This window comes from Asterias rubens, chromosome 2 (genome assembly GCF_902459465.1).
Source record: "Asterias rubens chromosome 2, eAstRub1.3, whole genome shotgun sequence".
NCBI classification, from domain to species: domain Eukaryota; kingdom Metazoa; phylum Echinodermata; class Asteroidea; order Forcipulatida; family Asteriidae; genus Asterias; species Asterias rubens.
This window is the reverse complement of record NC_047063.1, coordinates 19862595-19876866: the sequence shown is the minus strand read 5'-3', so window position 1 is coordinate 19876866 and position 14272 is coordinate 19862595. Positions and strand designations below refer to the sequence as shown.

At 37.2% G+C, this 14272-nt stretch overlaps 1 protein-coding gene across 2 annotated transcripts; it reads left to right on the top strand.

The window, feature by feature from the left end:
- Positions 1-624: 624 nt before the first annotated feature.
- On the top strand, positions 625-12898 carry LOC117306998 (myosin-VIIa-like). Of its 2 annotated transcripts, none has more exons than XM_033791616.1 (11): positions 625-879; positions 2654-3225; positions 4074-4230; positions 4852-5116; positions 5615-5729; positions 6427-6516; positions 7467-7762; positions 8360-8482; positions 9476-9559; positions 10030-10155; positions 10626-12898. In XM_033791616.1, the coding sequence occupies exons 2-11, from the start codon at positions 2682-2684 to the stop codon at positions 10710-10712; spliced, it is 1887 nt and encodes a 628-aa protein (XP_033647507.1). In that variant the 5' UTR covers positions 625-879; positions 2654-2681; the 3' UTR covers positions 10713-12898. The 2 variants fall into 2 exon arrangements, with proteins under 2 accessions (XP_033647507.1, XP_033647506.1); XM_033791615.1 differs by having other exon boundaries at positions 6427-6522.
- Positions 12899-14272: the final 1374 nt, after the last annotated feature.

Genomic DNA, 14272 nt, shown 5'->3' with positions numbered 1-14272 from the left:
AAGACTCCTAGGCTCGAGCGAAATGTCAGGCCATAACTATGTTTTGCATTTATACCACAGGTCCTTTTTGTTGGTTTTAGTTTGTAACATGGAAGGAAATTTGCATCGAGTGTAAAGAATAATAATTTTGGTTTTACCCGTATACACCGATTCGTAAAAGAAAAGTACTTCCCAAGCTCTGTGAAAAAAATCCAGAGGCATATTACTTGGTTTGTTAAAGCCATTATTATTTTTCATTTTTAACTTCACCCACATTGTAAAAGATCCAGCCTGTACCGGTATGGCATCACATGTGTGTCATCGCTTTCCCCAAATACAAAACAAACTTCGCTTTCATTATGAGCATAATTACAAGTTTAGCCTACGCCCCCCTCAATTGGAGCAACCCATTCACCACAAACTCATAACCATTATTAAAAACTGGGGTGTAGCACAGAGAGAAAACTGCATACCCCTCAAGTGTCAATGCATACTTGCGAACAAAAGGGTTTCCAGACGAGCGATTTCAGCTTTAGAATTTCTTTGAGGGGCTTTGAAGGACATGGGTATTTGGAGTATAATAAATACTCCATGGGAATACTGGACTAAAATGAAACCAGTTCTAACTCGCCCATAGGGGTAAAACCAAATCTAGCACATTTTGTTTCTGTGGAATACAAAGTCCAGACAGAAAAGTGTTTATTCTGACAGCTTTTAAGGTGATTTTCATCGCAGGCGACTTTTGAAACCATAAAGGAAGGAATACTTTCTCAAAAGTGTTTGGAGTTTAGTTTATTTCTAGTCTTTACTTGATGGGATTTAGGCAGCTGGCTCGAAAACAACGGAGTGGTAATAATTTGGAGAAAGTTGACACAGAATTCTGTGGTGCTGGCATTTTGGGTAAGTGAATGACTTTTCATCCTTTTCATCCTTGTTTAGAAAACAATTTCAAAACAATTTCATTTCTTGCATTGAATTGTTTGCGCCTAAGATTAATGACTAAACAAATTTAATTTAGGCGTAATGATAATAAATAAGCTCTATCCTCCAATGGAATGAATTTTCAGATTAATTCTTTTATGAAGTTGGAGTAGTTCATTTAATGTCTGTTCAGTACTATTTTAAAATTTCATTTCTTGCATTGAATTGTTTGCGCCTAAGATTAATGACTAAACAAATTTAATTTAGGCGTAATGATAATAAATAAGCTCTATCCTCCAATGGAATGAATTTTCAGATTAATTCTTTTATGAAGTTGGAGTAGTTCATTTAATGTCTGTTCAGTACTATTTTAAAAAGGTTCTTGTATGAGTCCTTTCTTTTTTACGTCACACCGTGAGTTTTGCCAACCATCTTGAGTTTTGCCAACCAGATGGCAAAAGTCTGAGCAATCTTCACAGCCCAAAACAGTTTATTATTTGACCAATCCTAATGCTATCAAATTAATAACCACAACAATCCAAAACAAAGGGTAGACTTTTATACTCAATAACATTTTGGTGTAATGTTTTGCTAAAAATGGCTAATTGTTGCAAAGCCAATTTTTAGCTGTACTCAATATCTTCCATCCAATATTGCTGGCTATCGTATAAACAAGAGAATGGTCTCTAACAATCTCTTTGATATGGTTTAACATTTTGAAGCCACTGGTATAAAATTGAGTTACCAAATCATTTGTTTGGCAAAGATTTAACAAGAATTTTGTTAAAGATACTGGAAACTATTGGTAATTGTCAAAGACCCGTCTTCTCACTTGGTGTATCTCAACATATGCACAAAATAACAAACCTGTGAAAATTTGAGCTCAATTGGTCGTCGAAATTGCGAGATAATAATGAAAGAAAAAACACCCTTGTCACATGAAGTTGTGTGCGTTTAGATGGTTGATTTCGAGACCTCAAATTCTAAATCTGAGGTCTCAAAATCAAATTCGTGGAAAATTACTTCTTTCTCAAAAACTACTTCACTTTTTTAGGGAGCCGTTTCTCATAATGTTTTATACCATCAACCTCTCCCATTACTCATCACCAAGTAAGGTTTTATGCTATTAGTTATTTTGAGTAATTACTAATAGTGTCCACTGCCTTTAAGAACAATACTTGTGGTACCGACTTCATTTTCTTTGCTAAATTACTTCTTTCTAAGAAGACAAGGCCTTGTATTCACTGGCTTCAATTCCAATTTAATGGCTACTAAAAAAAACTTGTATACAAAGGTTGCATGAGGGTTTTTCTTCACCCAGATTAACACAATATACTCTAAACATTTACACATCTTTTTTTCAAGTCACAGAGTATAGGGTTCTGAAGGCAAATGTTTGCAGGATTTGTGCATGTACTGTTGTTACTTCTGCAATAAATTTCACCCGAATGATTCTGAACAGAATGATAACGCTAACCCCATATATCTCCTCTCATGATTATGGCTAAACTTTCGCTATTGTGTGAACAAGTGCCTTTGTAAACATGGGTAGTGAATGCTACATGTTGACAAGCACATAGTACAGTGTTTACATACTAGGTACTTGTTTTTCTGGCTCAATATAATTGAAACCAACATATTTGGTTTAGTAGGGAGTGTTGCACAGTGTGTGCACAGGAATGTGACCTTATAAGCTGAACAGTTTGTGCCCCCCCCCCAAAAAAAATATATATATATATATATATATATACAGATTTACAAGAAGTTCTGGTCCAGATAAGATGATGCAAGGTGAAGGTGTTTCAAGGAGATCAGCTCATCACAATGGCACCCGATCGCCGTCCCCATCTCGGCGACGAACTCGGTCCCAATCACCCCGACACCAAGCCCGATCACCCTCTCCAGATCGACGATCAGCCCGGTCACCTTCCCCGACCCGACGGTCAGCAAGATCACCGTCTCCGACCCGACGGTCAGCAAGATCACCGTCTCCGACCCGACGGTCAGCAAGATCACCGTCTCCGACCCGACGGTCAACAAGTTCACCATCCCCAACCAGAAAAAGGGCCACATCGCCACCAAGAGGTCGAAAGGGGGGTTGGGCACCAGCCCCTGTCCGCAACGGTGGTGTTTCAAATGGGATCCACACCCTGGAACACTTTGCAAAGTTGAACTTCAACAAGGCTGTGAAACGGCCGTCTATCGTTAAAGGGAACTCTAATGTGGAGGTGTGGCAGCATACAACAGAGCCCATTCAGAGATCCTTGTTGAAACACTTGAATGGCAACCAACAGCTGTCCGGTCAGGCTTGTACAGCCTTCAAAGATATCCTTTATCATTTATTTTGATTTGTTTTGTTTGGATCAAATTTAAGTACCTAGTACTCAGGGACTCGGACTTATTGGTCCTTGGACTCCGAAAGCTCACTTAATGCCAATAACACTTGCAGTGAAAATAACATCAACCAAATGTTTTTAATTCCATTTTAGTTTTGTTTTTCGACAATCCTTGCCTTTAAGTTTTACCATTCTACAGGTGCAATAAAATTTCTAATTTATGTAAAAAAAACAGAACATGAAAGTCATCACATCATCCTTTTCTCTGAAATCTTTGATCCTAGAAACTTGGGTTTACCACGATGTGTGCTAGTCTGTAAAGTGTATCGACCATAAGGATGTAATAGGGGTGTTTTTGATTTATACTCATTTTGGTTCATGATTGGTCTCCCTGATGTTTGATTAGGTATTTAAATTCAGATTTGGTCGTGTTGATTTGTGATTGGTCTTCAATAAATTAAGAGAAGCCCAACAATGATGTAACAGAAGTTAGTTTTGCATCCCGAAACATTTACATTTACAAAACATTGTGGTACCCACTGCTAACACATGTATAAGATTCAAACTGCCTGTAGCCATAGGGCTAGCTTTATGGTCTAGTGGTAAGACATCAGCTCTAGCAATGCAAAGGTTGTGGATCCGAATCCAACCACGATTTGCCTGTGATTTTGTTCACAGAACTCAAGAAAGTACCGGGTATACAGTGGTGTAAGAGTATAAACAAAACATAACAATGATGTATCTATCCCCCCTCGCCCCCTCAATCCACTTCCTACCCATCACGTCTGCAAACTACTCCCCAAGACATAAACATACATTTCCCTTAACGGTTCACACCAATCATGAAGTATATGGGTGACTTCCCAACCAAGAAGTCCAACCTTCATGGTAACTTTGTTACCGATAAGATCTTCCAGAGTGCCATGAGATACGAGGAACTCAAGGACGAGATATTCTGCCAAATCATCAAGCAGTTGACTGGTAATAAACTCAGGCAAGTCTAGGTATTCATCCCACTTGACAAATTTCAAAGCAGGGAAAAGTTCTTGTGTAATTGAATGTACAAAATAGATATCTTTTGTTGTCAGCAATTGTTTTTTACAAGACAAACAAAACTTAGCTTTACTTGTATTTGCTTAATAAAATTGTTATGCTTTGTGTTTATGTTTGAACTTTCTTTTAAAGAATGGAACTAAAAACGTATGAAACTAAAAACAATTTAAAATACAAGATTTCTTGAAGTTATAAGGTATTCACACGTGTATGTATGGAGGCATTTTGTTTCAACATTATGTGCTTTTGTAATGAATTACAGCATTGAAATAAATGTTACTGAACAATGTAATTTAAAATCCGCAGTTCAAATTTACATTTATCACATCATAAAAACACAACATTTTGTTTGTAATGAGAGGAAATACTAAACTGGCAGGAAAATCATCCCAACTACCGGTAGAGACAAATATGTACTTGCAATTAGAATACAGAGTATTTTATGACACAATATTGACAAATGCGAAACGATACCAATGAACAAGAAAAACAACTGTTTGCACTAATACTGATTAAACTAAATGTATGATAAAAAACAACTGTACCTGATGATGATTTGCAGTGTTAGTGAGGAGCGAGGATGGGAGCTCATGTGGCTAGCAACTGGTATCTTCACCAGCAGTCGTATCCTACAGCCAGAAATCACTAAGTTCCTTCGTTCAGCTCGTCACAAGCTGGCCCAGGACTGCTTACGACGTCAGCATGCTATCGCTCAATGTCCACGACAGCGCAAGTATCCGCCGCACTGGGTGGAGAAAGAGACCATACAGCATAACTTCACTCAGATCTTTCACTTTGTGTTCTTCCCTGATGATAAGTCAAATGCGGTAAGATATTATTAATAATGCACCATGTACCCTATGTAAGACTTGCGCAGCCCACAACAGCAAGATTGCCCTTCTCATGTCCTGAATTCACAATGTCCTACACAAACCTCGTACAACAGTACCTCATAATTCTGAAGCAAGGTAACCGAGTCCTAGATGACTTTGTAATTGCTAGGGTGGGTTGGGGGAAGGTTCAGAACTAGAGCAAAGAATGGTGAACTGGAGGCTCAGAGCTAGAATATTGAGGAAATAACTGGGAGGGGAATAGAAAACGCAACAAAACTTTGTACAGTGCGTTCCAATTTCTGTAGCACTACAAAAGAAGGAGACAGAGAAAGTCAACTGATCAGCTGCTAATTTGCATTTCTGTATGCTTTGTTTGCATCACTCATGAATGATTCATAATCTTATATTTTGCTTTGCGTAATGGGATATAAACATTTTGAGCACTTTCAGGAAACTGATAATGACATTGTATACTTTGTTTTCTCTTTCCAGTCATTTCAGGTCTCGTCATCTATGACTGTTGGGGAGTTATGCAGAAGTATCATTGGTCGACTTGGACTCAAATCAACAAAAGGATTCGGACTGTTCCTTATCATGAGTCAAAAAAGTAAGTTGTTGGATTGGTTTGTTTGTTTGTTTATTTGTTTGTTTGTTTATTTTTTGTGTTTTTTTAATGACCAATATTACTGCACTACCTTTAAGTCTCACACAGGGCTCTTTACAGGCAACAGGTTTCAAGTAATCTCTCAGAAGAAATGGCATGGTTTCAATTTGCACATAATTTTGTTGGGTAATGTAAGACAAAAAATCCTACCTCCAAGCTGCCCGTAACAATTGCCCAGTGTGACATGGCCCCAAGTCTCCCTGAACTCAACCAGTTTAAGATTACAGAAGCAGAATTTGTCTGCAACACTCCCCTCCAGCGGGATACAGATTCACTGGAGTTTGAATACAGATACAAATATTTGAACACCAAAATTCATATCTGAACACAAACCTGATTATTAAATAAGTTCATCTGCAGCCAATTTCACTAACATTTACGCAGCTGCGTAAGTCCACTTGCGCAACGTTTATGGCGTAAGTTGCGCCATAAGCGTGGCGCAAGTGGACTTACGCAGTTGCGTAAAGCTTCATGAAATCGGCTGCTGGATTGATAATCTTGGATTAGGAGTGAAACATATCTAAAACATTATCATATCTGCATTATTCTTGGATTCAAAAACAAATCTTATAATCCACAAACCTGATAACTTCCGATTGTCTGCGCTCGTGTAACACATCACTCTTCTGTTTGGATTCAGTTGTTGCCTTGCATGACGAGAGCGAGTTCTTCTTCGATGCCTTGAGGAGACAGATCGACTGGGAAGAGGAAGGTATCAAGTCAACCAAAAGTGAGGGTATGCATTGGACACATTTGCTGGCCTCTCTTCTTGTAGCAGTAATAGGCCTCTTTGAGTTATCTTATCTCTGTATGGATTTAGATACTTGTCTTGACGAGAAAGCACTTCCAGTTGATTGAGTAAAGTAGTGTATACATGTAGCTTCTGCGCTGTTGTCACAGTTGTGGTTAGTTATTAGATTTTGTTTCAGCACAAATCCACTTAGTTATTTATTCTATCGAGTTTAGTGAACTTTTTTACTCTTAGAAGAAATTCACTTCTGATTTTATCTGCAAGCTCACAAATAGTGCACACATACTGCTAATAGATACAGATAAGCCACAACTGCCTGCAATAGACCGATCCATTAAGCTCCGCCCCATTGCGTATTGACCAATAACAACGCAACGAAGGTCCGACACTAAGGTCCCACATGCGTGCGCGTATGCTTGGCGCGCGTGGCAGAGTTGTGCAGAAAGGCATTGGAGAGTCCCATGTGTTCTTGCTCACACGTGCATTGTGGGCGGAGCCTACTGGATCAATCTATTGCAATCAACCGCTTAGCAAAGGCAAGAAGCTTTTTCCATTCTTTGCTGAGTACATCATTGAGATTTAGATTTGAATAATGTCTGGTACAATATCTTGATCATAATAACCTCCAGGAATTTCATACGCTTGCTAAAAATTGGCTAAGGACAGCAATATTATGCTTACCCAGATAAGGTAACCAGCCAAAATACCATACAACAAGCAATTTTTTTGACTGGTATCTTGCACATGTTTGCTAAGCAGAAAACAAAAGTAATGTGATATTTTCTGCTTAAGTAGCACAAAAACTCAGACAAACACAGACGAATTTTGCTTAGCTAAAACAGGTTACGAGGCGAAATACCATGCAGTTTACAGTCTGTTGCCACTGGTTCCCAGTTATTTTAACCCTTCCACCTACCCTCATAAAACAGAAAGTGATATGCCAGTTCTTGCCTACCAAATGTACTTCCTGCGGAAAATCTGGACAGATGTTGTTCCGGGCGAGGACCCACAAGCTGACACAATATTCCACTACAACCAGGAACGTCCCAAGTTTCTTCGGGGTTACCATCGATGCCAGAGGGAGGATGCTGTCAAGTTGGCAGCCCTGCAGTTTCGTGCTCAACACGGCAACGATAAATCAGAGTTACAGAATCTGGCTCAAACCTTGTCAGAATATCTGCCGACAGAAATGTTGAGAACTGCGTCTGTGGAGGATTGGAAAAGAGTGAGTGGATGGTTTAAAAAATGTATTGTAAAGAGACGATTCCTTGAAGTAATGTGGAAGATGCGAAATGAAAAAGAGCAAAAAGTAGTTAGTTTCAGCAGAAGCTTTCGCAAAGGTTAAATAAAACTATCATCATCATCATCATCAGTTGACTTCACAGCAGGCAGACACAAGCTTTTCCCAGTCTCTCCTGTCTTGTGAAACTATACAACCTCAAAATACAGCCACTTGTCAATTTTACATACAAACCCAGGTCAAAATTCCAGTTGAACCTAGTTAAACTGGGTTCAACTGGAACTAGTTGAAACCAGTTGATAAACTAGTTAAACACAGTTAAAACCAGTTGGTTTAATATGGAAAATGGACAGACACCAACTGGTTTATAATTTAAACTCAGTTGAACACAGTTAAACCTAGTCCAAACCAGTTGGTTAATATGGAAAATGGACGAGTTTGGTCACTATCCAGTTGAACCAGTTGACCCCAGTTAACTAGGTTCAACTGGAATTTTGACCTGGGAATAGTCAGAACACTGACTCAAGGTTAGAATTTTTGTTTATTTGTTTTCAACCTCAACATATTTATTTGTATTAACAGGCTATAGTATCCATGTATAACCAACCTGCACTGACCGCTATGTCCAAGGAGGGAGCTAAGATTGCATTCCTTAAGATTGTGTATCGATGGCCAACGTTTGGCTCCTCATTCTTTGAAGCAGAGGTACAAAGGTCTTTTTTTTCTTCTTATATAATTTTGGTTTTACCCATATACACCGATGTGTGTTAGCACCTATACACTCAACACTTTCCAGAGCTCCTTCAGCAAAATCACAAGCATGTTACTCGAGTGGGATTCGAAACCACGACCTTTTCAATTTTAGAGCAGCAATTCTTAAACCTAGCTAAGTGCAGCAACATTGCCAGATACTAAATTTAAATTCTTGATTTGTGCAATTGATATCTATACATTCAACCAATATTAATTGAGAAAGATAAGCTGTTGCCAGCTTGGTGTCTTTATCCCCTTGATCATCTAAATAAAGAAGATCATCTAAACAAACAATAAACAAATATAAGTTTCTCTTGGTGAGACAGCAGTTCATGCTCTCTGATACTAGATTGTGTAAGTCTTAATCGAAACAAATACGTATTAGCCCTAACCATGAACTCAGTAGCTGTCAGTAATAGCTATTTTGAAGTATATTATTTTCTATTAAACTATTTCAGTGACGTCACTCTATTGTTCAAAATGTAGATTATTTTTACGAATCTACAGTTGAATGTACAAACTTCAGCGATAGTTCAACTTGAAAATGACTGTCTTTCCAAAAATAACATAAAAAATAACATCAGGTGAAAAACTCAGCTGATGAAAACATGATATATTTCAATGTCCCCAAACTATTGTTTCAGTTAAACAATTTACTTTAGTATTAAATAACATAATTCTAAAAAAAAACGTTGTACTTGATAATGTTCCAAGCACTATAATATATGCTCAACAAATTTGCAAAATAGTTATCAATGTAACCAAACAACGTTTGACAAAGTACAAAAAGATTGGGGAAATAGTTTAAGTCAGAGAATAGACTCAAAAATGTAGATTTGTGACAACAATGTTCTCGCCTTCGGTTCGTAGGCTATCCACAAATCTACACTTTCTCGCCCATTCTCCTTAACATAATTCAAACCCAAATGTACATGTTGTCTGCAGAAAGTCATCAGATCTGACAACACAGAGAGAGTGTTGCTTGCAATCAACAAACGAGGAGTGCTCGTCATCGAGGCCCAGTCAAAGGTAAAGTCATTATAGTATATCAACAATTATAGGTTGAATTATGTTATATTGTTGCTCTTTTAATTTCTACGGTCCAGGTTTGGTTCTTCTGCTATTTTTAGTAACTGTATGTGCAAATCGAGAAAGTAATTTTCATGCTGGACATGCTGAATAAAGAACTGAATTGTATTGAATTGAATTAATAGTTGTTATTCCCTCACAATTGACTCCTCTCAATTGCAACATCGCATGTCAATTACAGGGAAGAACTAGCTGCACATTTGCAAAGACCTGTTCCACACTTTATCCGGCAGGTCACAGAAATAGTGTTTTAAAGTGAGAAAGACCAAACAACCAGGACCCAAAGAACAACCAAAAGTCTTAGCAAAACAAACATACTGATGCAAGTTTACATCTTTTCAGTTCAGAGACTCTCTTGAAGACAAAAAGTCAACAAACATTGACTCTGTTTATTTTATTTTATGATGTAGGATATCTTGAAGACTTACCCGTATAATGAGATCCAGGGCTGGGCAGGTTCGGACAGTGATGACTTTATTCTTACTGTTGGAAATGAAAAGACAGGAGCCATGAAACTACACTTCAAAACCAAAATGGTAAAATTAGCATTGTTGTATCAAATTTAAGATCCAACTGATAATATAAAAACTGCATGAAGTTTCGTAGCAACAACTACTTATCTAAAGAGAAAGTAAGTTTTACTAATTCTTCAGAAAAGTTAATTAAATGCCGCTTCCGGTTAAATAAAAAACACTGTATGATCAACCTGTGAAAAAATATCAAATGTTAACTTTGGCTTATTTCAATTGCACCAATCGAAGTACGCAACAGTGGCTTGTAGTATGAACTTTGTAACCAGTGAGATTTCAGACTGATGTTGATTTATTTTAATTTTTTTATGAAACCCGTACTTAAATTCAGTTCAATTCAGTTAATCTTTATTCGATCCCAAAAAGGTAATTCAAATGCCTGCATACAGTAAAAAAAATTAAACAGGCAATTGTCAGCACAAGATATTGTTATTATGTTTTTCAACAACAAGAGTTGTTTCAACTGTCAATTGCAGGGCTACAAGATGGATGACCTTTTGACCTCATATTCTCGCTACATGAAGAAGAACAGACTCTCCTCTTCGACTTCAAGTTCCTTGTAAACCACACCCACGAACGACTGCAAATTCTTACACTGACGACTTTCTGAAGTGGGAATACAAAAGGACAGTTTATGACTCACTCTGAAATGTCATCATCATACGGCAAAGACTTGCGTCTGTGGAACCCTCATCCTCAAATTCTAATGTAGGTACTAACACTTATCACCCGTTCTGCTTCAATCGCTGCTCTTCTCGGCTCTCCACTCCACTTTGTGACATTGTCTATCCAGTGCAGCCTTAGGGCGACCTCTGTCTTAACACCATTTTGAACAATGAACTGTAAAACTATTTTACAAGAATCAAGTCCGAGTCCACCAGCACCTTTCTAGAAACACTTTTTGAATGGTATACAGCGACATGTAAATCAACAGATAGGATAACCTACGTTCACCTCATCCATTGCGAGTATTAAAATGTTGTACAGTATGAATTTTGTAGCAACCTTTAAAGTAAGAACTAAATATCAAGCTAATTTTAGGATATGCTCTAAAGAGCTCAGATGAAGAAAAAAAGTGAGTTCACTTACCCAAATTCTATTTTGTATTGTTAAGCCTTACTCCTTCTGTGGCCTTTTCGCCTACAGTACCCCAATCCTCCAATATCTTCCTCTCCTATATCACTCCATATTTAATAGTTTTGCTTCAGATAAGATTAAAACAGCTGACAAAGTATTAAGCAAATTGTTATTTGGACTCACAGACAGCCCCCTGTCCTTCTGAATCCTTCATTTTGGCAAAGAGGAGACAGAAGGACTTGGGAGGGTAAGGGTTTAAAGGTCAAGTTTCATGTAAAAGTAAGAATATAATAGAATAATAGGTAAGGCTGTGTCTGAAACAGCGACTGCGGCTACAGCTACGGCTAGATCAGCGCATCTGCCAATGTTGAAGAATAGGCAGACGAACGTGATCTAGCCGTAGCTGTAGACGAAGTCGCTGTTTCTGACACGGCCTAATTAATCAACTTTAGTTTCCTTCACTCAAAATACTATCAGAGGGAGATTTAGTCCCACTAATTAAGACCCCTTGCAAATGGCTGCCTTTACTGAGGTCAAAACATGCATGTCTGTATATTCCATGCACAACTCTCAGCCAATGACCAGTCTTTATTGACCTCAAGAAGGGCGCTACGAGGGATGTTGACATAATATATAAGGGGTCTATCTAACTGTTTTGAGATACGCCATAGTACAGAAAATAGAGAAAATCACACTGAGTGATGTTTGGTGCTAAATCGTTGGGGAATAATGTGTCGGTTTAAAATCTGAAATGTGACAATCAAAAGTTGGACAACAAAATGCCCAACCTTTCTTAAACAACTCACAAATGTTGTACAAATATTGAATGCGTCATATTGATACCTTGTCACTAACCTAGGGTCCTGGTAGGAATGAGCTGAAAACAGCCCTGATTGGCTCCCAAGGGTGACTACTTTGCACACATGCTTGTTAAACGACAGTTTGAAGGTTGCATTATTTACCACAAATCCTTTACAGGTTTTGAATAAAAAAATAATATAATGACCGATGGTTGGTGCTTATTTCAAGATGTTTTTAAGTAAACGACAATCAGAAGTATTTTTCAAACTTATAACCATGGATATCAAATTTGAAGAAGGAATAGATGAAATTAGTTTTTAAAAAGAAAAAAAAAAAGGAATCCAAAAAGTTTACAAATACATACCAACCGTCCACCATTTTTAAAACTCGGCCCAGACTTTGGGATTTTGAAGGCCCTTTCTCTATATGCAGTATTGTTATTGTTTACTCTTGTATTTATTAATTAATTTCTGGGCTTAATTTCGTGGCGCTGCTTCCTGTGGAACCTAGCGCGCCGCTTTAGAGGATGTTGTATGCACAGAGTCCCACGGTAAGCAGCGTTAGAAATTAGACTTCGGTTTAAATTACGCATAAGTTATATTTATCGCAACTCATAGATTGTATTTAAGTTCATGCCGTAAATATGTGCCATAATAATCAATGTCAAAAACAAATAAGATTTGTTCAGCCTAGAAAATATTTATTCACGCCAACAGTTTATGTATCAGTTGTAGAATTGTCGGTGTAACAAGTTAAAGCATTAAAATCCATTAAAAACAATAAAGCTTTGTATTCTCACCTTAAAAGAGGTCTTAGATCCAAAACAGTCATACCAATCTTATGTATTAAAAATGTTGAGTTATTCACACAAGGACTGATTATGATTGAATTAGCACGGTTCCTATAGTGTAGAAAGCCAGGAAGAAATAAGGCACTATGGATTCCATTGAATCATCAACATATTTTTAACCTATTAGAGACCATTCATTTCTCTATAACCATCCCAAATGCTTATAGATTAAATTTTGTCGAAATGCCTAAAACAAAATCAATACGGAACAGAACTTCTGTTGTCAATCATATATAAACATGAAAAAAAAATTCTCGACATGACATTTGACCTCATTGTGTGAATAGGTTATGTCGCTTATATGGTCTTTAAAGGAATAACTACATGACTTTCTACCCTCTTATCACGATGCAACCAGTTAACACATTTTTGTAGGCCAACCTGCAACAAAGTAACATTTTTGCAAGACAAGACATAAGAAGATTAAATATATTAAACCCTCAGCCGTCGATTTCACAAAACTCTTCCTAACTTAAGACTAATTATAAGACTTAGGACAAGTCCCAACCCTGCACTGTAGCATGCAGACCTTAAGATTAATCCTAAGTTAGGACGAGTTACTCGTCCTAACTCGAGATAAGACGAGTCCTAACTCTTTGTGAAATCAACCCCAGGCATGTTAGCTAGGAGCTAAACCCAGTACTGCAAGACCCTTCAACAAGGTAGCTTAAAATAAAAAAAGGTTAATACTTCCTGCGAATGCGAATGCAATATGAATTTTGACGTCACAAACTCGCAACGATTAATTCGCAACAATTGAACTATTTTCAGCTCCTGCCAAAAGCTTTCACAGTGAAAACAGCCATGTGATGCTGAATGCCCGAAGTTTATCACAAAAATATAGCTTGCTCTGTTACTTACACTCAAGTTGAAATACAAAATTTAATGACATTTCATTTCATGTTTTTATTTATGCATTGATGGAGTCTCATCATTTAAGACTAAGTCGTCCTATTACTTTATACAAAAATAAAAAGATTTGTTCATTAAAATATACAAATATCATAAATTGCATCTTCATGATTGTAATAAGAAATACGTCAAACGTTAATTATTTCAAATAATACAATTTCAGATTGCCATTCAATTACATAAATCTGTGTCAATCAAAATTGTTACTTGATCAATAACTTTTTCACATAAAATATCAAGTTCATTGATTAATCAATCAATCAATCAATCAATCAATGATTGATTGATTGATTGATTAATCAACTGATTGATTGAATTCAACCTCACTGAATTTCCATAGTTCTTTCATTTTCATAAAAAACCTGTTTTTACATTTACAAATCTGGACCCAATTTAATAAAACTGCTTAAAGACAGTGGACACTATTGGTAATTGTCAAAGACAAGTCTTCTGTATATCAACCTATGCATAAAATAACAAACC